At 45.2% G+C, this 23,171-nt stretch overlaps 1 protein-coding gene across 50 annotated transcripts in view; it reads right to left on the bottom strand.

Moving 5' to 3' along the window:
* The window catches only part of LOC128928144 (general transcription factor 3C polypeptide 1), a 150,012-nt gene that overhangs the window by 104,278 nt on the left and 22,563 nt on the right, over positions 1 to 23,171 (bottom strand). For 34 of the 50 annotated variants that reach the window (XM_078338600.1, XM_078338599.1, XM_078338603.1 and 31 more), the window contains 5 exons: positions 22,802 to 22,874; positions 20,941 to 21,034; positions 19,294 to 19,452; positions 13,034 to 13,321; positions 792 to 12,354 (listed from right to left, as the gene is read on the bottom strand). Coding sequence is in view for 10 of the 50 variants with exons in the window: in XM_078338630.1 (XP_078194756.1) it covers positions 864 to 924; positions 1,189 to 1,323; positions 13,034 to 13,260 (423 nt within the window). In the remaining 40 variants the exon portion in view is untranslated. The remainder of the gene's footprint in view (positions 1 to 791; positions 12,355 to 13,033; positions 13,322 to 19,293; positions 19,453 to 20,940; positions 21,035 to 22,801; positions 22,875 to 23,171) is intronic. The other 16 variants (XM_078338596.1, XM_078338635.1, XM_078338637.1 and 13 more) reach the window with 8 other exon arrangements.

The raw sequence follows: 23,171 nt of genomic DNA, 5'->3' as shown, positions 1-23,171 counted from the left end.
GGAAGAACAGTGACTTGATTCTGGAAGGCCTCAGAAAGCTTCCAGTCATACAAGAAGGCAAGAAAAAAAAAAAAGATGGCTCACATGGCAAAAGCAGGAGCAAGACAGAGAGAGAGAAGAGGTACTGCACACTTTTAAACAACCGCATCTCATGAGAAATCACTGCCATGAGGACAGCATCAAGGGGATGTTACGAAATCATTCGTGAAGGATGCACCACAGTGATTCAATCAGCGGCCAACAAGCACCAGCTCCAATATCAGGGATTACATTTTGAGTTTTGGTAGAGATTCGAAGACAAACCAAATAATTCTGCCCCGGAAACCTCAAATTGTATGTTTTTCTCACATTGCAAAATACAGTAATGCCTTTCTAACAGCTCCTAAAAGTCCTAACACACTCCAGCATTAATGCAAAGGCCCTGAGGGACTGTGTTAGAAGGACTTCCAGGGTCAGCTGTGGGCTTTGTTCCCAATGCAGGGATTTTCCCACCTCTGGCTCCTAAAGGCGGAGGTTCAGTGACTCAGGGTTTTGAAACAGTAACCAATCTGGTAAAGAATTCGAAGATCAACTGATCCAGAGAAAGTTTGAAAAAAACCCCTCTCATTGGGTAAGAACAAAAAGGGGGAGGGAGTAACTCAGGGATATAATCTCCAGCCACCCAGGCCTGCAGTGGCACCGCCACTGGGTCACCTTCCATGGCATGGAAGCTGTCCTTTTGCTCTGCCTAATAAACCACACTACTGCACACTCTTTGGGTCCCTAAGTTCCATTTGAGCTGTAACACTCACCATGACACTGAGGCCACTTGTTGTAGAGGCCAAGAACCTGAGCTCCAGAAAATCTGGTTGCATCCAATCCAGTTACAGTTCAAAGTCCAAAGTGTCATCTAAAACAAGGCTATAGCCTCTTCTGCCTATGACCCTGTGAAATAAACATCAAGAAAGGAAATTCTCATGCACAATGTGGGTACAAGCAATGTGTAAACATTCCAATTTAAAAGGAGAGAAATTTGGGGAAAACAAAATCTGAACAAACAAGACTACAATCCCTATGCAAGTCAAAAACCCGGAAGGGCAGTCACTAAAACTTAAAGCTTCAGAATCATCTTCTTTGACTCCATGACCCACATCCAGGACACACTGGTAAGAGGGATGGGTTCCCAAGGCCCATTGCGCATGTCCATACCTGTGGCTTTGCAGGATTTTGCCCCCACCACTTCCCTCATGGGCTGGGATGCTTTTGAGAGCCTGCCGCTTCTTCCACACTGAGGTTGTCTGGTGGGACTGTGATTCTGGGGTCTGGAGGATGGTGTAGTCCTTTCTGTGGGAGATACAACTTACATTTTCCTTCTGCATTGCCCTAGTAGATGTTTTCCATATGGCTCTTCCTTTATATCAGGTTTCTGCCTGGACACCCAGGTTTTTCTGTACATTCTCTGAAAATTAGGCAGAGGCCCCAAAGCCTCTAGTCTTGTACTCTAGGCAAGAGTGTACTTTCTGCCTTAACACTATGTGGAAGCCACCTGGGCTTATAGCTTGTACCCTCTGAACACTTACCCAAGCTGTACCTGGATGTCTTTCAGCCATGGCTAGAGTTGGAGTTGCAGGGATGTAGGGAGCAGTGTCCTGAGGCTGTACAGAGCAGTGGGGTCTTGGGCCTGGCCCAGAAAACCATTCTTCTCTCCTGGGCCCCAGGGTCTGTGATAGAAGCAGCTGATGCAAAGGTCTCCAAAATGCCTTCAAGGTCTTTTCTCCATTTTCTTGGCTATTAGGACTCAGCTCCTTTTTATGCAAATTTCTGAAGTCTTCTTGAATTTCAAACTTGGAAAATTAGCTTATTTTTTTAAAATTGCAATTTAGGTTTTAGAGTACATGTGAAGAACATGCAAGATTGTTGCATAGGTACACACATGGCAGTGTGATTTTCTACCTTCTTCCCCATCTATATCTGGCATTTCTCCCCATGCTGTGTCTCTTCAACTCCCCATCCCCTGCTGTCCCTCCCTTATTTCCCCCCAACAGACCCCAGTGTGTGATGCTCCCCTCCCTGTATCCATGTGTTCTCATTGTTCAACACCCACCTATGAGTGAGAACATGCAGTGTTTGATTTTCTGTTCTTGCATCAGTTTGCTGAGAATGATGGTTTCCAGGTTCATCCATGTCCCTACAAAGGACATGAACTCATCGTTTTTGATGGCTGCATAGTATTCTATGGTGTATATGTGCCACATTTTCCCTGTCCAGTCTATCATCGATGGGCATTTGGGTTGATTCCAGGTCTTTGCTATTATAAACAGTGCTGCAATGAACATTCGTGTGCATTGTCCTTATAGTAGAACGATATAGTCCTTTGGATATATACCCAGTAATGGGATTGCTGGGTCAAATGGAATTTCTATTTCTAGGTCTTTGAGGAATTGCCACACTGTCTTCCACAATGGTTGAACTAATTTACACTCCCACCAACAGTGTAAAAGTGTTCCTATTTCTCCACATCCTCTCCAGCATCTGTTGTCCCCAGATTTTTTAATGATCACCATTCTAACCAGCATGAGATGGTATCTCAATGTAGTTTTGATTTGCATTTCTCTAATGCCCAGTGATGATTAGCATTTTTTGACATGTTTGTTGGCCTCGTGTATGTCTTCTTTTGTAAAGTGTCTGTTCATATCCTTTGCCCACTTTTGAATGAGCTTGTTTGTTTTGTTCTTGTAAATCTGTTTTAGTTCTTTGTAAATTCTGGATATCAGCCCTTTGTTGGATGGGTAGATTGCAAAAATTTTTTCCCATTCTGTTGGCTGCCGATCCACTCTAATGACTGTTTCTTTTTCTTTTTCTTTAGTTTTAAATATTTTATTTTCCTTCTGTATTGATTTTTTTTGAAACAGAACAGTGAATGCTTTTTACATTGTTAAATTTACCTTTTATAAAAATTGCATTTTAGGTTTGGGGGTACATGTGAAGAACATGCAAGATAGTTGCATAGGTACACACGTGGCAGTGTGATTTGCTGCCTTCCTCCCCTTCACCTATATCTGGCATTTCTCCCCATGCTATCTCTCCCCAACTCCCCACCACCTGCTGTCCCTCCCCTATTCCCCACAACAGACCCCAGTGTGTAGTGCTCCCCTCCCTGTGTCCATGTGTTCTCATTGTTCAACACCCACCTATGAGTGAGAACATGCGGTATTTCATTTTCTGTTCTTGTGTCAGTTTGCTGAGAATGATGGTCTCCAGGTTCATCCATCTCCCTACAAACGACACAAACTCTTTGTTTTTGATGGCTGCATAGTATTCCATGGTGGATATGTGCCACATTTTCCCTGTCCAGTCTATCATCGATGGGCATTTGGGTTGATTCCAGGTCTTTGCTATTGTAAACAGTGCTGCAATGAACATTTGTGTGCATGTGTCCTCCTTATAGTAGAACAATTTATAGTCCTTTGGATATATAACCAGTAATGGGATTGCTGGGTCAAATGGAATTTCTATTTCTAGGTCCTTGAGGAATCGTCACACTGTCTTCCACGATGGTTGAACTAATTTACACTCCCACCAGCAGTGTAAAAGTGTTCCTATTTCCCCACATCCTCTCCAGCATCTATTGTCTCCATATTTTTTAATGATCACCATTTTAACTGGCATGAGATGGTATCTCAATGTAGTTTTGATTTGCGTTTCTCTAATGCCCAGTGATGATGAGCATTTTTTCATATGTTTGTTTGCCTCAAACAAGGTGTTAGGTCTTATGTTTAAGTCTTTAATCCATATGTCATCTTTTGTAAAGTGTCTGTTCATATCCTTTGCCCACTTTTGAATGGACTTGTTTGTTTTGTTCTTGTAAATCTGTTTTAGTTCTTTATAAATTCTGGATATCAGCCTATGGTCAGACGGGTAAACTGCAAAGATTTTTTCCCATTCTGTTGGCTGCCGATTTACTCTAATGACTGTTTCTTTTGCCATGCAGAAGCTGTGGAGTTTGATTAGGTCCTATTTGTCTATTTTGGCTTTTGTTGCCAATGCTTTTGGTGTTTTGGTCATGAAGTCCTTGCCTACACCTATATCCACAATGGTTTTGCCTAGATTTTCTTTTAGAGATTTTATGGTGTTAGGTCTTATGTTTAAGTCTTTAATCCATCTGGAGTTAATTTTAATGTAAGGTATTAAGAAGGGGTCCAGTTTCTCCTTTCTGCATATAGCTAGCCAGTTTTCCGAACACCATTTATTAAACAGGGACTCCTTTCCCCATTGCTTGTTTTTGTCAGGTTTGTCAAATATCAGATGGTTGTAGATGTGTGGTGTTTCCTCTGAGGCCTCTGTTCTGTTCCATTTGTCTATATCTGTGTTTTGGTACCAGTATCATGCTGTTTTAATTACTGTAGCCTTGTAGTATAGTTTGAAGTCCGGTAGTGTGATGTCTCCCGTTGTGTTCTTTTTACTTAGAATTGACTTGGCTATGCGGGCTCTCTTTTGGTTCCATATGAAGTTCAAGGTGGTTTTTTTCAGTTCTGTGAAGAAGATCATTGGTAGCTTGATGGGGATCGCATTGAATCTGTAAATTACTTTGGGCAGTATGACCATTGTCATGATATTGATTCTTCCTAATCATGAACGTGGAATGTTTCTCCATCTGTTTGTGTCCTCTCTCATTTCATTGAGTAGTGTTTTGTAGTTCTCCATGAAGAGGTCCTTTATGTTCCTTGTTAGTTGTATTCCTAGGTATTTAATTCTCTTTGTAGCAATTGTGAATGCCAGTTGGTTCTTGATTTGTCTCTCTTTAAGTCTGTTATTGGTGTATAGGAATGCTTGTGATTTTTGCACATTGATTTTGTATCCTGAGACTTTGCTGAAGTTACTTATCAGTTTCAGGAGATTTTGGGCTGAGACGATGGGGTCTTGTAAATATACAATCATGTCGTCTGCAAATAGAGGCAATTTGATTTCCTCCTTTCCTATTTGAATACCCTTTATTTCTTTTTCTTGCCTGATTGCTCTGGCTAGAACTTCCAATACTATATTGAATAGGAATGCTGAGAGAGGGCATCCTTGTCTAGTGCCAGATTTCAAAGGGAATGCTTCTAATTTTTGCCTATTCAGCATGATATTGGCTGTTGGTTTGTTGTAAATAACTTTTATTATTTTGAGATAAGTTACATCAATACCGAGTTTATTGAGGGTTTTTTAGTATAAAGGGCTGTTGAATTTTGTCAAAGGCCTTCTCTGCGTCAATTGAGATAATCATGTGGTTTTTGTTTTTGGTTCTGTGTATGTGGTGAATTACGTTTATAGACTTGTATATGTTGAACCAGCCTTGCATCCCCGGGATGAAGCCTACTTGATCATGGTGGATAAGCTTTTTGATGTGTTGTTGCAATCGGTTTGCCACTATTTTACTGAAGATTTTTGCGTCTATGTTCATCATGAATATTGGCCTGAAATTTTCTTTTCTTGCTGAGTCTCTGCTAGGTTTTGGTAATAGGATGATGTTGGTCTCATAAAATGATTTGGGAAGGATTCCGTCTTTTTGGATTGTTTGGAATAGTTTCAGAAGGTATGGTACCAACTGCTATTTGTATGTCTGGTAGAATTCGGCTGTGAACCCATCTGGACCTGGGCTTTTTTTTGGTGGTAGGCTTTTAATTGCTGCCTCAACTTCAGACCTTGTTATTGGCCTATTCAGGGTTTCAACTTCCTCCTGGTTTAGGCTTGGGAGTATGCAAGTGTCCAGGAATTTATCCATTTCTTCCAGGTTTACGAGTTTATGTGCATAGAGTTGTTTGTAATAATCTCTGATGATGGTTTGTATTTCTGTGGAATCTGTGATTTCCCCTTTATAATTTTTTTTGCATCTATTTTTTATTAATCTGGCTAGTGGTCTGTCTATTTTGTTGATCTTTTCTAAAAACCAGCTCCTGGATTTATTGATTTTTTTCAAGTTTTTTTTTTTTTTTTTTGTGTGTGTGTGTGTCTCCATCTCCTTCAGTTCTGCTCTGATCTTAGTTACTTCTTGTCTCCTGCTGGGTTTTGAGTTTTTTTTTTCTTGCTCCTTTAGCTCTTTCAATTTTGATGATAGGGTGTCGATTTTAGATATTTCCTTGCTTCTCATGTGGGCACTTATTGTTATATATTTTCCTCTAGAGACTGATTTAAATGTGTGCCAGAGATTCTGGTACATTCTGTCTTCATTCTCCTTGGTTTCAAAGAACATCTTTATTTCTGCCTTCATTTCATTGTTTATCCAGTCAATATTCAAGAGCCAGTTGTTCAGTTTACATGAGGCTGTGCAGTTCTGAGTTAGTTTCTGAAATCTGAGTTCCAACTTGATTGCACTGTGGTCTGAGAGACAGTTTGTTGTGATTTCTGTTCTTTTGCATTTGCTGAGGAGTGATTTACTTCCAATTATGTGGTCAGTTTTAGAGTAGGTGTGATGTGGTGCTGAGAAGAATGTATATTCTGTGGATTTGGGGTGGAGTGGTCTGTAAATGTCTATTAGGTTAGCTTGGTCCAGGTCTGAATTCATTCTTGATATCCTTGTTAAATTTTCTGTCTCGTTGATCTTTCTATTATTGACAATGGGGTGTCTAAGTCTCCCACTATTATTGTGTGGGAGACTAAGTCTGTTTGTAAGTTATTAAGAACTTGCTTTATGTATCTGTGGGCTCCTGTATTGGGTGCATATATATTTAGGATTGTTAGCTCTTCTTGTTGCATCTATCCTTTTACCATTATGTAATGTCCTTCTTTGTCTCTTTTGATCTTTGTTGGTTTAAAGTCTATTTTGGCCGGGCGCAGTGGCTCAAGCCTGTAATCCCAGCACTTTGGGAGGCTGAGGCGGGTGGATCATGGGGTCAAGAGATCCAGACCATCCAGGTCAACATGGTGAAACCCCGTCTCTACTAAAAATACAAAAAATTAGCTGGGCATAGTGGCGTGTGCCTGTAATCCCAGCTACTCAGGAGGCTGAGACAGGAGAATTGCCTGAACCCATGAGGTGGAGGTTGTGGTGAGCTGAGATTTCACCATTGCATTCCAGCCTGGGTAATAAGAGCGAAAACGCCATCTCAAATAAAAAAAAAAAAAAGTCTATTTTATCAGAGATGAGAATTGCAACTCCTGCTTTTTTTTTTTTTCTCTGCATTTGCTTGGTAAATCTTCTTCCATCCCTTTACTTTGAACCTTTGTGTATCCTTACATGTGATATGGGTTTCCTGGATAAAGCACACTGATGGGTTTTGGCATTTTATCCAATTCGCCGGTCTGTGTCTTTTGATTGGTGAATTTTGCCCATTTACATTTAGGGTTAATACTGTTATGTGTGAATTTGATACTACCATTTTGATGCTAGCTGACTGTTTTGCCTGTTAGTTGATGCAGTTTCTTCATTGTGTTGATGCTCTTTACCATTTGGTATGTCTTTGGAGTGGCTGGTACTGGTTGTTTCTTTTTATGTTAGTGCCTCTTTCAGGAGGTCTGGTAAAGCAGGCCTGGTGGTGATGAAATCTCTGAGTACTTGCTTGTTTGTAAAGGATTTTATTTTTCCTTCACTTATGAAGTTTAGTTTGGCTGGATATGAAATTCTGGGTTGAAAGTTCTTTTCTTTAAGAACTTGAATATTAGCCCCCCAGTCTTTTCTGGCTTGCAGGGTTTCTGCTGAGAGATCTTCTATGAGTCTGATGGGCTTCTCTTTGTGGGTACCCCGAGCTTTCTCTCTGGCTGCCCTTAGCATTTTCTCCTTCATTTCAACCCTGGTGAACCTGATGATTATGTGCCTTGGGGTTGCTCATCTTGAATAATATCTCTGTGGTGTTCTTTGTATTTCCTGGACTTGAATATTGGCCTGCCTTGCTAGGTTGGGGAAGTTTTCCTGGATAATAGCCTGAAGAGTATTTTCCAACTTGGATTCATTCTCTCCATCACAATCAGGTACACTTATCAAATGTAGATTAGGTCTTTTCACATAGTCCCATATTTCTTAAAGACTTTGTTCATTCCTTTTTCCCCTTTTTTGTCTAATCTTGCCTTCTCATTTTATATCATTGAGTTGATCTTTGAACTCTGATATCCTTTCTTCTGCTTGGTCAGTTCAGCTGTTGAAACTTGTGTATGCTTCTCGAAGTTCTTGTGTTGTGTTTTTCAGCTCCATCAGTTCACTTATATTCCTCTCTAAGTTATTTATTCTCATTAGCATTTCATCAAATCTGTTTTCAAGGTTCTTTGTTTGTTTGCGTTATGGGTTAGAACATGTTCCTTTAGCTCACAGATGTTTCTTATTACCCACTTTCTGAAGCCTGATTCTGTCAATTCATCACACTCATTCTCCATCCAGCCTTATTCCCTTGCTGGTGAGGAATTGTTATCCCTTGTAGGAGGAGAGGCGTTCTGGTTTCGGGTGTTTTCCTTCTTTTTGTGCTTGTTTCTTCCCATCTTTGTGGATTTATCCACCTTTCATCTTTGTAGTTGTTGACTTTCAGATTGGGTCTCTGAGTGGATGTCCAGGTTGTTGATGATAAAGTTATTTCTTTCTGTTTCTTAGTTTTCCTTCTAACGTTCAGGCCCCTGTGCTGTAGGACTGCTGAGGTCTGCTCCAGGCTCTGCTTGCCAAGGGATCACCTGCTGCTGTTGCAGAACAGTAAGGGTTGTTGCCAGTTTCTTCTTCTCCTATCGTTGTCCCAGGAGGATACCCACCAGATGTCAGTCTGAGCTCTCATTTATGAGGTGACTCTTTGGATATACAGGGGTCAGGGGGCAGCTTGAGGAGACAGTCTGTCCTTTATAGGAGCTCAAGTGCTGAACTGTGAGCTCTGTTGTTCATTCAGAGATGCTGGGCAGGTACATTTAAGTCTGCTGCAGCAGAACTCATAAACACCCTTTTTATTTCCCAGGTGCTCTGTCCCAGGGAGTTAGGGCTTTATTTATGAATTTCTGTTGTGCTGCTGCTTTTCTTCAGGGCTGCTCTGCCCAGTGAGGAGGCAGCCTAGTCACTGTCTGCCTGCAGAGGCTTTGCTGAGCTGCTGTGGGCTCCACCCAGCTGCCGTGTGAACTTCCCTGCAGTCCTGTTTATATGGGTTTATTAGGACTGCCTCAGCAATGGCGGCCCACATCTATAATGGCGGTCTCTCTGTCATGGTGGGCTGCCTCGGCAATGGCGGGCTGCCTCAGCAATGACGGAATACCTCCATAGTGGTGGACTGCCTCAGTAATGGCAGACACCCCTCTCCCACAGAGCTGGACCATCTCTGGTGTGGCTGTGCTTGCTGTGAAACTCTCAATCCAGAGTGTTTCAGATTGCTGTTTTTCTGCCTGATCACTTGGCTCCCTGCCTCAGAGCTCTTTTTTTTTTTTTGGTTGAACAGGTGACTCTGTCTCCCAGGTGTTCCAGTTGCCTGTTGAAAAGGTGCTGGGATCTGTGTGATTTCCAGTGTGGTGACCCACTGCACCGGCTGAAACAGCTGCATTGAGATTCACGTCACTATTTTGCACACGAATCTCCTGGCCTGGCTCCCTGTTTCAATTCCTATTTTTTATCAGTTGAATGGGTGACTGTCTCCCAAGAGCTCCATTCCCCAGCTAAAACATTGCCCAGACCAGTGTATTTTGTGCGGAGAACTGCCGTGCCAACCAAAACAGCTGTGCTGGCAACCCATGGGGCTCCTCCACCTAGGAATTTCCTAGTCTGTGGGCAATAAAAATCCATCTGGAAATGTGGCATCCACTCACCCTCCACGCTTTCACTGGGAGTTGCAATCCTGAGCTGCTCCTAATTGGCCGTCTTGGATCTGCTTGGATTTTTTTTTACCACATGGGCAGGCTGCAGATTTTCCAAACTTTTAAGTGCTTTTTTGTCATTTAAATATGAGTTTTAACTTTAAGATATTTATTTGCTCACACATATGAGACACTCTGTTAGAAGCACCCAGGCCATGTCTTGAGCATTGCTGCTTAGAAGTTCATTCTTCCGGCTGCTGTTTAGAAGTTCATTTTACCAGACACATCCTAATCATCACATTCAATTTCAAAGTTTCACAAAATCCCCAGGGCAGGGGAATACAGCATCCATGTTGTTTGCTAAGGCAAAACAAAGTTTACATTTGTTCCGGTTCCCAGTAAACTCCCCATTTTCATCTGAGACCTCCTCACCCTGGCCTTCTATGTCCATATTTCTGTTAGCCATTTATCACAACCATGTAGCCAGTCTCTATGATGGTCTAAACTTTCCTTTATTTGTCTTCTAAGCCTTCTAAACTCTTTCAATCTTTGCTCATTACCAAGTCCAAAACTTGCTTCCATATTTGCAGGTATCTTTATGGAAGGCTAGCAATGTGGTTAAAAGGACAAGCCCATTTTCATGGGGAAAATTTGAAAATATTTCAGACATTGCATAAAAAGAAGCCAAGTGCTAATAGCCAAGACAATGAGAAAAAGGTGTTGAAGGAATTTCAGAGCTTCACGCCTCAGTGCCAATTTTCTGTATTATTATAAGAAAAAGGGGTTAAATTGGCTCATGATTCTTCAGGCTGTATAGGAAGCATAGTGGCTTCTGCTTCTGAGAGAACTCAGGAATCTTTCAAACATACAAGAAAACAAGAAGAAGGGTGATGTCTCACATGGCAGGAGCAGGAGCAAGACAGAGGGAAGAGGTGCCACACACTTTTTAACAACCACTTCTAATGAGAATTGACTCACTCTCATGATGATATTATCAAGGGGATGGTGCTAAACCATTTATGAAGATTCCACCCCATGATTCAATTACCTCTCACTGGGCACCCACCTCCAACATGATAGATTATTATTTGACATGAGCTTTGGTAGAAACACAGAACCCAACAATATTATTCTTCCTTTGACCCCTCCAAGTCTCATGTCCTCACACTGCAAAATACAATCATGGTTTCTCTACAGCCACCTAAGTCTTAACTCATTCCAGCATTAACACAAAGGTTGGAAGTCCAAAGTCTCATCTGAGATGAGGCTATAGGACTTTCTGCCTACAAGACTGTGAAGTAACAGCAAGTGAGCTATGTCCAAGACATAATAGGACTACAAAAATTGGGTAAACATTTCCATTACAAGAGGGAGAAATTTACAAAAAACACACAAACAAAAAAGACTACAGGCATGATGCAAGTCCAAAACCCAGCAGCGCAGTCACTAAGACCTACAGATTCAAAATTATCTTCTTGGACTCCATAGCCTAAATCCAGGCACAATGGTATAAGGGGTGGAATCTCCAAGACCTTGGACAGCTCCATACTTGTGGCTTTGCAGAGTTGTCCCCACTCCTGCTCTCATTAGCTGGGCTGGTGTTGAAAGCCTGCAGCTTTTTTGACACTGAGAGTGCAAGTTGCTTGTGGTTCTATGATTCTGTGGTGGAGGATGGTGGCCTTTTGTGTGTGGGGTCTAACTTCACATTTTCTCTCTGCAGTGCTGCAGTAGAGGTTTCCATGAGAGCTCTGCATATACATCAGCCTTCTGCCTGGACAGCCAGGCTTTTCTAATATCTAGGCAGAGGCCCCAAAGCCTCTACCCTTGTACTCTGTGCACCTATTGGCTTAACAATACGTGGAAGCCACCTAGGCTTATAGCTTGTACTCTCTGAAGCAGTGACCCAAACTGTACCTGGGATTCTTTGAGCAATGGCTGGAGCTAGAGCAGAAATGCAGGGAACAGTATCTTGAGGCTGCACAGAGCAGTGGGGCCTTGGGCCTGGCCCAGGAAATAGTTCTTCTCTCCTGGGCCCCAGGGCCTGTGATAGAAGTGACTGATGCAAAGGTCTCCAAAATTCCTTCAAGGCCTTTTCCCCATTGTCTTGACTATTAGCACTCAGCTCCTTTTTAATGAAATTTTTTGAAGACTTCTTGGAATTTCCCCCTGGAAAATTAACTTCTTTTATACCACTTGGCCAGGCTGCAAATTTTCCAAATGTTTAAGTGCTGCTTCTTATTTAAATATAAGTTCCAACTTTAAGACATTTCTTTGCTCGCACATGAGAGACAGTCTATTACAAGCAGACAGGCCGTGCCTTGAGCTTTGCTGATTAGAAGTTCATTCTACTAGATACACCCTAAATCATTATACTTAAGTTGAACATTTCACAGAATCTCCAGGGCAGGGAAAAGAAGCAGCCACATTTTTTGCTAAGGCAAAACAAATGTAACATTTCCTCCAGTTTCCAGTAAGCTCCTCATTTTCATCTGAGACCTCCTCAGCCTCACCTTCATGGTCTGTATTCCTGTTAGCCCTTTCATCACAACCACAAACCAGTCTTTATGATGGGAGCTTTGGGAGGCCATGGCGGGAGGATCCCTTGAGGCCTGAGATCAGCCTGGGCAACCAAGTGAGGCCCTATCTCTATAAAAAATTTAAAAATTAGCTGGTTATGGTGGCACATACCAAACTACTATCTAGGAGACTGAGGCAGGAAGACGACCTGAGCCCAGGAGCTTGAGGTGACAGTGAGCTATCATCACGCCACTGTGCTCCAGCCTGAGCAACAGCCAGCCTGCTTCTACTGTAGCCTGTCCCCTCCCTTGAGAGGCCTCTGTGGCTGGGCCTCAGCAGTGGTCCCAGCAGCGGTGGCCACCCCAGCATCTGGCTGTGCTTCATTACCAAGGCTGGGGTATATGGCTGCCCTAGATGCATCCCCTCCCCACCTTCTAGCGCACCCTGCTCACCCCTTGTCACATATCCACATCTCTGTGAGGACTGTTCCTCTTGCCCGTCTCTCAGTCCAGAAAACACCCACTTCCCCGCAAAGCCCCAGTTCCACTGCCAGGCCCTCAGGACCAATCCTCCCTTCTCTTCCCTGCCCCTCCCCTGTCCCGCTGTGCTGCGTCCTTCTCTTTGGTGGATTCCCATAGCACCTGGGAGGCACCAGCAGAGGATGCCTTGGACTGGACTGTAATCCTGTCACTCATCTGCAAAGCCCATCCTGCAAGCTCCCAGAAGGTACTGCTGACCCCTGCTCGCCTGTGTCTGGCCAATGCCTAGCACATGTCCAGACCCAAAGTCGTGGACGCCGGGCTCTTACCTTTTGATGACCTCATTCTCCACCATTGAGTTGTCTACCATGATGATCTGCTCCAGGATCCTGATGTCCACGGAAATAAGGCTCAGAGAGAAGACGGTCAGGACAGCCACACAATTTCCCCCAGGGCCGTCCACTGAAAAGGCCACCATGTCATTCGTGGGCTTGTTATTATCCTGGTCTTTGAAAGAGAAACGATCAGGCCGGTCCAACTTGCTGGCAGCCCGCATTCTGTCCAAAAACTGGAATGAATCCGTACAGATGGTGCTTGGTAACCACCACGTAGAAATCCTACACAGACAAAAAGGAAGGGCCTGAGAGGTGGCCATGGGAAGACTTCATGTGGACAGGCTATGAGCATACCAAATCATTGTGGTGAGAATGACGTGAAACGCCCCACTTCTCCCCTAAAGCTCTCTTTCCCATCCCAAATGAAGGCGCTGCGTTCCCAGCTGGCGGAGTGTGTGTCTCTTTTCCCTGCCTGCCTGAGCATCTTCCAGGAAGAGTCCTGTCTCATCTAACTTAATGTGGCCTTACGCGGCACTCCAGGAGGGCGCTGGCAGGCTCACCCCACCAGCGCTCACAGTACACAGCTGCTGAACTAGGGATGGTGAACACGCTTTCTGTAACAGTCTCTGCACAAAGCCAGCCCTGGTCTCATATAGAAAGGAGAGGACATGTGTGCTTAAGCTCGCTGTCACAATGTCATTAGCCTGGTGAGTCACTTCCCTGGCTCTGTCCAGTGAGAAGCATTCCATGATCCTGCTACCAGGGTTAGAGGGAGGGACCCAAGGGGCCTTCCTTGTTTGCTGACCACTACCCTCGGTTCAGATGGGGACATGCAGTCAGAGCAGTGGCTCTGTGACAAATGGCCTTGTTGGACTCAGACATGTATCTTCTGCTGCGAAATCTACTTCCCAGAGGCCAAAGGGTCATTCGGGGTGAGGGTTTAGGGAGGAGAAGGTGTCTACCATCACAGGGCAGGGATGGGATCGAAGAACCGAAAGGAGATTCTCGGTGTTGCTTCTGAGCATCTGACTACAGTCCCGTGCTGACCGGAGGGTAGGCAAGGAGAATGGCGTGAAGGGGAAACCATCAAGGTGGCAGCGTGGGAATATTCTCAGGGGTTTCCTCTGCATGTGGTCAGGAGGCTGATGATACCACACCTGCTGCCACACGAAGCCACATTGCAAGAACACTCCAGGAGGAGGCCTGTCTGAATGCACCTCTGCACCCCAACCCTGCACCAGCTGCTGGTGCTGCAAATGGGCCTGGGAGGCTTCCTGGGTCCTGGGGCTACGTGGAAGAGGGACTGAGGCTAAGCCCGACCAAGAGGGTGGACTTCCAGCCTGGCTACTTATTAAATGCAAAACGGATTTCACACCACTTGATGAGAGAAACAAAAGTAAAGTAGAGGCGGAAAGTCTGCAAGACAGCGTGGCGAGGGTGAGTACGGTTCTCCGGCCGGTCAGGGTATGTGGATGCAGAGGCTGTGACCGATGCTTTACAGAGGAAGTGACAGACTGGGGGAGGCCCAGGCTGGCATGTGGCGTGTGGTAGTGTGTATGTGTATGGGGGGGCTAAGGAAGTCTGCAATCCCATGTCTCAGACCATCACATCACACTTCCACAGACCACAAAGGACAGGGAACTGACGAGACTGGGTTTATTCCCTCCAAAGCCCATTTATTTTGGATACAAAGACAGAGGAATCAGCACAGAATCAACTGGTTGACCCTGGTGTCCCTTGGCCTCCCACCCAGCCATCAGTACTTCGGGTTGGCTCTACCTTCTAGTGCATCGAGTTCGTGCCACCCGCCCTGGCCTATCTAGTCCATGCCACCGCTGTTTCTCACCATCATTCCCAGCTGACTGGTCTCCCTCCTTCCACACATCACCTCCTGCTAACCCCTGACCATTCTCCACAGAAGCCAAAATCATCCTTTGATGCCTAAGTCGGACAACACATTCCTGCCCTGCCTGAAACCCCCTGAGGACTTCCCTCTGCAGATGCGACAACAACCAGTCCTTTCCAAGGACAGGGAGCACGGTGAGTGGGGCCCACCTGCCTGCCACTCTGGCCTCGCCTCCTGCAACACCACCCCTTACTCACTGCCCTCCAGCCTCCTGGGCCTTCTTACATGTCTTGGAAATGCCCAGGCATCCTACCTCGGCCCTTTGCCCTGCCACTCCCCTAAATCTTTGCAGGGCTGATTCCTCAACATTCAAGTCTTAGGCCAAATACTTCCCCTCAAATAACAAATTCTTCTCCATTCTCCTCTGTGGTCAACTGCCTTGTATTATCCTGTTTAAATTTCTCCATAGCAGCTACCTGAAATGATCTCATCTGCTTACTTCTTGTTTAGAAGTCCCAGGAGAACACAGATTCAACTCTTTTTTTTTTTTTTTTGAGCTAGGGTCTCACTTTGTTGCCCAGGCTGGAGTACAGGGACAACATCATAGCTCACTGCAGCCTCGACCTCCTGGCTCAAGCAATCCTCCTGCTTCAGCCTCCTGGGTAGCTGGGACTACAGGCACTATGTCTGATTAATTGTTGTATTTTTTGTAGAGATGTAGTTTTGCCATGTTGCCCAGGCTGGTCTCGAACTCCTGGACCCACACTATCATCCTGCCTCAGCCTCCCAAAGTGCTGAGATTACAGGCATGAGCCACCACGCCTGGCCTCGATTCAACTCTTGCTGCTGCTACCCAGTGCCTAGGCAGAAGAAGGTGGCTCTGTTGGACATGCCATGGTGACTTCATGGCTCAGCCTGCTAAGTCTTGTGGATCTGGGTCCCACCTAGTGGAAGAGCAGCTCAAAATACTGTGCGGTCAGCAGAGTCTCTATTCCTCCAAGCTTCTGAAAAGGACAAGCACTCAGGGTTCTTGGGCAGTACCTAAAATCCTCAGACCATGACAGGGATTTTTCTTGGCCGGTGCTTTTAAGGAGACAGTCCTGTAGGAGCACTTTCAGAAGCTGGCAGATGCTGGATACTCGGAAACTGCTGGTTGCTTGTCCTTTTCATCTGCAGAGGGAAGTCCTCAGGGGGTTTCAGGCAGGGCAGGAATGTGTTGTCTGACTTAGGCATCAAAGGATGATTTTGGCTGCTGTGGAGAATGGTCAGGGGTTAGCAGGAGGTGATGTGTGGAAGGAGGGAGACCAGTCAGCTGGGAACGATGGTGAGAAACAGCGGTGGCATGGACTAGATGGGCCAGGGCGGGTGGCACGAACTCGATACACTAGAAGGTAGAGCCAACCCGAAGTACTGATGGCCGGGTGGGAGGCCAAGGGACAGCACGGTCAACCAGTTGATTCTGTGCTGATTCCTCTGTCTTTGTATCCAAAAGAAATGGGCTTTGGAGGGAATAAACCCAGTCTCGTCAGTTCCCTGTCTTTTGTGGTCTGTGGAAGGGTGACGTGATGGTCTGAGACATGGGATTGCAGACTTCCTTAGCCCCCCCCATACACATACACACTACCACACGCCACATGCCAGCCTGGGCCTCCCAGTCATTCACTTCCTCTGTAAAGCATCGGTCACAGCCTCTGCATCCACATACCCTGACCGGCCGAGTGGAACTGAGGAGAGAAGAGCAACCTCACCACTGCACCTTCCTTTCAGCAGACAGACACAAGGGGACCGGGGACCAGCTTGGTGGTCAGCTGGGGCTCTGGGGCAGCACTCAGGTGTTCCCCAGAGCTTGCCTGACTGAAGCCTGCACAACTCTGCTTCCTCTAGACAGCAGCCGTGCGTCAGTCCTGGACATGCGGACCATTAGGCCTTATGGGGAAACACTCTCCATGTGGTGGACGGCAGAAGCTGGGAGTGGCCATTATAGCATCATCCTTTTCCTGAGCACTGGAGAGAAGCTGCATCTCAGTCCTTGTGACAAGCCTTCTCTGGCTCTGTTCTTCTCTTCCATTTGAATGTAATTAGTGAATGGGTGTATTCTCATACAATGGGATAGGAGTGCTCAGGCCATGTGTGGGGAGTTGGGGGGTGTGGTTTGCCCACTCATATTTCCAAGAGGCTGGGCTGTCACAGGCACAGTGAGCCATTCTACAGCCTTCCACTGGCTTCCCAGAACCTTGAGATCCTCAGGGGCCTCATGGGGTCCCCTATGAGGCTCTGACATTGTTATTGGCCTTCCAGTCCTCACTCAGGAGCCACTGAAGAAGTCACTAAAGAAGTGTCCTGCTTCCTGCTGGGGGAGGAAGGCCTTGCAGGCCAGGTGGGCTTTCTCAGGTGACTTTCCACGCCCCTGGGGGTCGAGGTCTGAGAGTAACTAGGCCTTCAGTATTACACATCAGAGCCCAGATGTCACCTGGAGATGGAACTGGAGAAGGAAAAAGCAGTGGGATAATAACTGGGGACAGGCCTTACTGGAAGGCAGGGGGCTTGGCTTTTACCATGGGACTGGGCTTTCTGGTTTGGAGGTGGGGTACAGTGAAAAAGATCCCTCTCGCATAGTCAAGTCAATTCTAAGCAAAAAGAACAAAATGGGAAGCATCACACTACTGGACTTCAAATTATACTATGAGGCTACAGTAATCAAAACGGCATGGTACTCATACCAAAACAGAGATATAGACCAATGGAACAGAACAGAGGCCTCAGAGGCAACACCACACATCTACAACCATCTGATTTTTGACATCTGACAAAAACAAGCAATGGGGAAAGGAGTCCCTGTTTAATAAATGCTGTTGGGAAAACTGGCTAGCATGTGTAAAAAGCAGAAACTGGATGCCTTCCTGACACCTTACACTAAAATTAACTCCAGATAGATTAAAGAATTAAACTTAAGACCTACCACCATAAAAACCGTAGAAGAAAACCTAGGCAAAACCATTCGGGACATAGGCATAGGCAAGGACTTTATGACTAAAACACCAAAAGCATTGGCAACAAAAGCCAAAATAGACAAATGGGACCTAATCAAACTCCACAGCTTCTGCACAGCAAAAGAAACAGTCATTAGAGTGAATCGGCAACCAACAGAATGGGAAAAAATTTTTGCAATCTACCTATCTGACAAAGGGCTGATATCCAGAATCTACAAAGAACTAAAACAGATTTTCAAGAAAAAAACAAATAAGCCCATTCAAAAGTGGGCAAAGGATGTGAACAGACACTTTACAAAACAAGACATATATGAGGCCAACAAACATATGAAAAAATGCTCATCATCACTGGTCATCAGAGAGATGCAAATCAAAACCACATTGAGATACCATCTCACGCCAGTTAGAATGGCGATCATGAAAAAATCTGGAGACAGCAGATGCTGGAGAGGATGTGGAGAAATAGGAATACTTTTACACTGCTGTTGGGAGTGTAAATTAGTTCAACCATTGTGGAAGACAGTGTGGCGATTCCTCAAGGACCTAGAAATAGAAATTCCATTTGACCCAGCAATCCCATTACTGGGTATATATCCAAAGGATTACAAATCATTCTACTATAAGGACACATGTACACAAATGTTCATTGCAGCACTGTTTACAATAGCAAAGACCTGGAACCAACCCAAATGCCCATCGATGATAGACTGGACAGGGAAAATGTGGCATATATACACCATGGAATAGTATGCAGCCTTAAAAATCAATGAGTTTGTGTCCTTTGTAGGGACATGGATGAACCTGGAAACCATCATTCTCAGCAAACTGACACAAGAACAGAAAATCAAACACCACATGTTCTCACTCATAGGTGGGTGTTGAACAATGTGAACACACGGACACAGGGAGGGGAGCACTACACACTGGGGTCTGTCAGGGGGAAACAGGGGAGGGACAGTAGGGGGTGGGGAGTTGCGGAGAGAGAGCATGGGGAGAAATGCCAGATATAGGTGATGGGGAGGAAGGCAGCAAATCATACTGCCAGGTGTGTACCTATGCAACAATCTTGCATGTTCTTCACATGTATCCCCAAACCTAAAATGCAATAAAAAAATCCCCAAAGTCCCCGCCAGCTCTGAGCCCCTAATGAGCAGAAGAGCTGGAAGGCCCACCCCAAAGCCAGAAGTCAGAAATTTGGACTCCTATGTGCAATGTTGGAAGTTAATTTGAAAACAAAATTGTTTTTTACCTTTTAAACAAGTGTGAGACCAACAGAATGTGGTCTGTGGACTGTTTATTTGGAACTTCTACCTGATACCATGTATGATTTTCTCTCAAGTTCAGGCTCAGACAGAACTTTGCTTTCTTCATCTGCAAAATGCTGGGGTGGCAGAGGGGTGCATGGCACTGATACTGACCTTTCACTTCAAAATGTGTATCCTTGGCCGAATGTGAAAAACAGGCATGAGGAAATAAAACATGAGGCATGGCAAGCATATGGAGGACATTTCTTGGGTTTCTCTGATTGATGGTCCCACGTGTCCCTGCAGGAGGCACAGAGACCCTCCAGGTGATGACTGAAACAGGAGAGATCACAGGCACACTCAGTCTTGGGTGTACCGAGGCCTGGCCACAGCTAAGGCTAGGGCCAGGGTGCTGCTCTGAAGCAGGGCATTTTCCTGAACCATTTCCATTTCCCCCCGTCCTCCCTGCCCCACTGTGGCCAAAGTAACAAGCACGTGCCTGGGAATGCAACAAGCACATGCGGTCCCCCGCAGGGTTGACACTGCTGTTTCTGCAAGGCTGGCCCATGGGCCCCTTCAGGACTGGGGGTGGTGGCACACTCTTGTCAGGGCCCTACTCTGCTGCTCCTAACTGGAGTCTCTGATGGCGGGGCTTGGGCTCCACATGCTACAAGATCTCTCTGTGGACTCCCAGGCACTGTAACCATCGGGTCCTCAACCATCCAAACTCATCAGTGGGAACAGAAAAGTCCCTTTGTTTTCTTATTTTTTTTCCCCTCATATTCCCAATCAAGTTGACTTGTTAATGTAAGCAAGAAGCAGATTTTTAGGCTTAGAGATGAAATGCAAAATGAACAGGTCCTTCTTAGAATTCACTTTTGCGGTGACTTGTGGGGAGTATGAGGCCCTGGGTAGCACTGGCTGGGGCCCCTCAGCACCTCTCTGTTGGGGTCCTTGGTGATGACTTAGCTGTGCGATCTCAGGCGTATGATTTAACTTCTCTGAACCTCGAGTGTCCACATTTGTAAAAGAGTAGTAAGAGCACTGACTTCCTATGCTCCACTGGGGGTGTGATACCATTTCCCTTCCTCACTGTCATCTGCCTTCAGCCACACTAGAGCAGCCTCAGGGACCTGTGTCCTTGGGAGACAGATGACTCAGTGTCCACAGGAAAGGCAGCTTTCCCACCCAGTGATCTACCATGACCAGAATATCTTGGCATTCACAGGTGATGATCTGAAAAGCTCAATTACTCTCTCATTTCTTTTGCCACGCCTCATTTCCTCTCCTGCTTCATTTTCTGTCTTAAACATTAGACTTAACAACTTCAGCTCTTGGAAGGATTGTGGAGGTCACTGGATCCCGTTCCCATGCTTTAAAGACTAAAGAGAAAGATGAGGAAAAGGTGGCCAAGGGTTGCAAAGCTTCAGTTCTATAAGATGCTGAGCCCTGGAGACTCACAGCTGGGTAATGACAGGTGACAGTTTGATGCTCTACACCTGAAATGTGCCAGGAGGAGAGATCGCAAGATGCTATGTTGGGTGATGGATGTGCTAATCAGCTTGACTGTGGTGATTATTCTGCAATGTATACAAATATCAAATCCTCTAGCTTGATATGCCATAAACATACACAATAAATACAAAGAAATAAAAATATAAACAATGATAAAAAAATAAAGTCAAAAGATGTGTGGGCTGGCATGTTGGGGGAATCAGCCCCTGCTAGCCCATGGTGGAGACCAGCAGGGGCCAGCACCTCATGAGCCCAGCCTGGGAAGGGCCCATGTCCCCACTGTGCTGCCGAGCAGCGGGTACCCACCTGGAATGACTGGTAAGACTTCATCTGACTGTCCGAGAGGGCCAGCGTGCTCCAGATCAGGTTCTGGAACACCAGAAAGTGGATGTCACCCACACTGAAAGAGAGGGGAAGGCGGGGCACCATGAGGCCACGAGCACTGCTCATGTCGGGTGGATGCAGTTCTCAGGGAAGAAAACTTGAATCTCACAAAAGGGACACAACCACCAAAACTATTCACAAAAGAAAACACGATAAATGACGGTTTCTAGGCTTTACTAACAGGTCACATTTTTGCAGGAGAAGAGTTTCTATTTAGTGGATAAGGGGTGACCTACCTGGAATGAGTTTACATGAGAACTAACAAACATGGTTAGTACTTCTCGTTTCTTTCCCTCTAATTCTAAACAAGTTTTTCTCCAAGAAAAAAGGTTTCTCACTGAAATACAGAGCTAAAATCAAAGTGACTGTTGATTATCCAAGATGGAAAAACAAAACCTGAGCTTTTGGAACAGTTTTGCTTGGAAGGCTCATGGGTTGGGAGTTTGAATCCTTTCCTCAACCTACCTTTAGGCTTGGCCAGTGATACTTCAGGCCAGGGGGTGAGAGAGTTTTCCTCTAAAGGGTCCAATAATACATGTTTTAGTCGTGGTGGGCTCTATAGAATCTGTCGCAACTAGAGCTGACCCTTCTGCAATGTGGTCTCAACTGTGCGGATTCTGCTTATATATGGACTTTCTTTCACCTCTGCCAGTCTGGAAGCAGCAAGACCAACCCCTTCTCTTCCTATCCCTTCAGCCTACTCAAAATAAAGACAACAAGGAAGACCTTTAAGATGATTTACTTCCACTTAGTGAAACATAATTAGATTTTCTCTTCCTTATTATTTTTTTTTTTTGAGAGAGAGAGTTTGATTCAAGTCATTCAGGCTGGAGTACAATGGCTTGATCTTAGCTCACGGCAACTGCCACCTCCCAGGATCAAGCGATTCTCCTGCCTCAGCTTCCCGACCAGCTGAGATTACAGTTTCCCGCTACACTGGGCTAATATTTGTAGGCAAGGGTTTCACCATGTTGGCCAGGCTGGTCTCAAACTCCAGACCTCAGATGATCCGCCCACTACAGCCTCCCCAAGTGTTGGGATTACAGGTGTGAGCTACCTCGCCTGGCCCCTTATTTTTTCAAGTTCCTTTTCTCTAGCTTATTTTATTATAAAGTATATAGAGAGCACAGTATATAGTACATATACAAAATATGTATTTATCAACTGTTTGTTATTGACAAGGTTTTTGGTCAACAGTAGACTATCAGTGGTTAGGTTCTAGGGAGTCAGAAGTTCTATGTGGGGCCAGGCATGGTGGCTTTACACCTTATATTAATCAACTGTTTGTTATTGCTAGGCTTTGGTCAATAGTAGGCGATCAGTGGTTAAATTTTAGGGAGTCAAAAGTTATACATAGGGCCAGGAGTGGTGGCTTACACCTGTAATTCCAGCATGTTGAAAGGCTGAGGTGGGTAGATCACTTGAGGCTAGGAGTTCAACACCAGCCTGGCCCCACTGCACTCCAGCCTGGGTGACAGAAACAGACTCTGTCTCAGAAGGAAAAAAAAAAGTTCTATGTGGATTTTTGACTGTACAGGGGGTCGGCATCCTCTAACCCCCAAATTGTTCAAAGGTCAACTGTACTCACCTCTGATGTTCTCACATAAAAGCAGCGTAGACAACGTATAGAATGGGCATGACTGTGTGCCAGGAAAACTGTCTGCCCATTGGATTGGACTGACTGGTTTTGTAGTGGGGTAGATTTGGCCCTAGAGTAACAGGCCCAGTGCACCAGGTTGTCAGCCACCAAGTTAAGTAGCTGAGGAAAAGCGACTCTACATACCAGCACTTGCCTGTTAAGTTCATCCTCTTTCCTGGTTTGATCTTTTTCATCCCCAATTGCCAAAACTCGGTACCTGCAAAAGAAACATAAGAATGTGTCCATGAAACAAAGCAGCTCCTCACTAACCAAGCGGATGCTGGTTCAAGATGGCCATTTATTGGCTCAGGTGTTGGGAGTGGGAAAAATGTTAAACGCACCAAAAGTCCAGTGCTGTGCATGTGCATTAAACAAGAATATACCCTGTTTTGCCTGTTAGAAAAAGGAGGGCTGGGAGATGTGAAATGTTCACTTACCGACAATTATGTGGCAACACGAAAAAATGTGAACTGGCAAAGGTCCACTGTTAATTGTTAAAGAAACAGAATTTAAA

This window comes from Callithrix jacchus, chromosome 9, assembly GCF_049354715.1.
Source record: "Callithrix jacchus isolate 240 chromosome 9, calJac240_pri, whole genome shotgun sequence".
NCBI lineage: Eukaryota > Metazoa > Chordata > Mammalia > Primates > Cebidae > Callithrix > Callithrix jacchus.
This window is presented reverse-complemented; position numbering and strand designations above follow the sequence as displayed.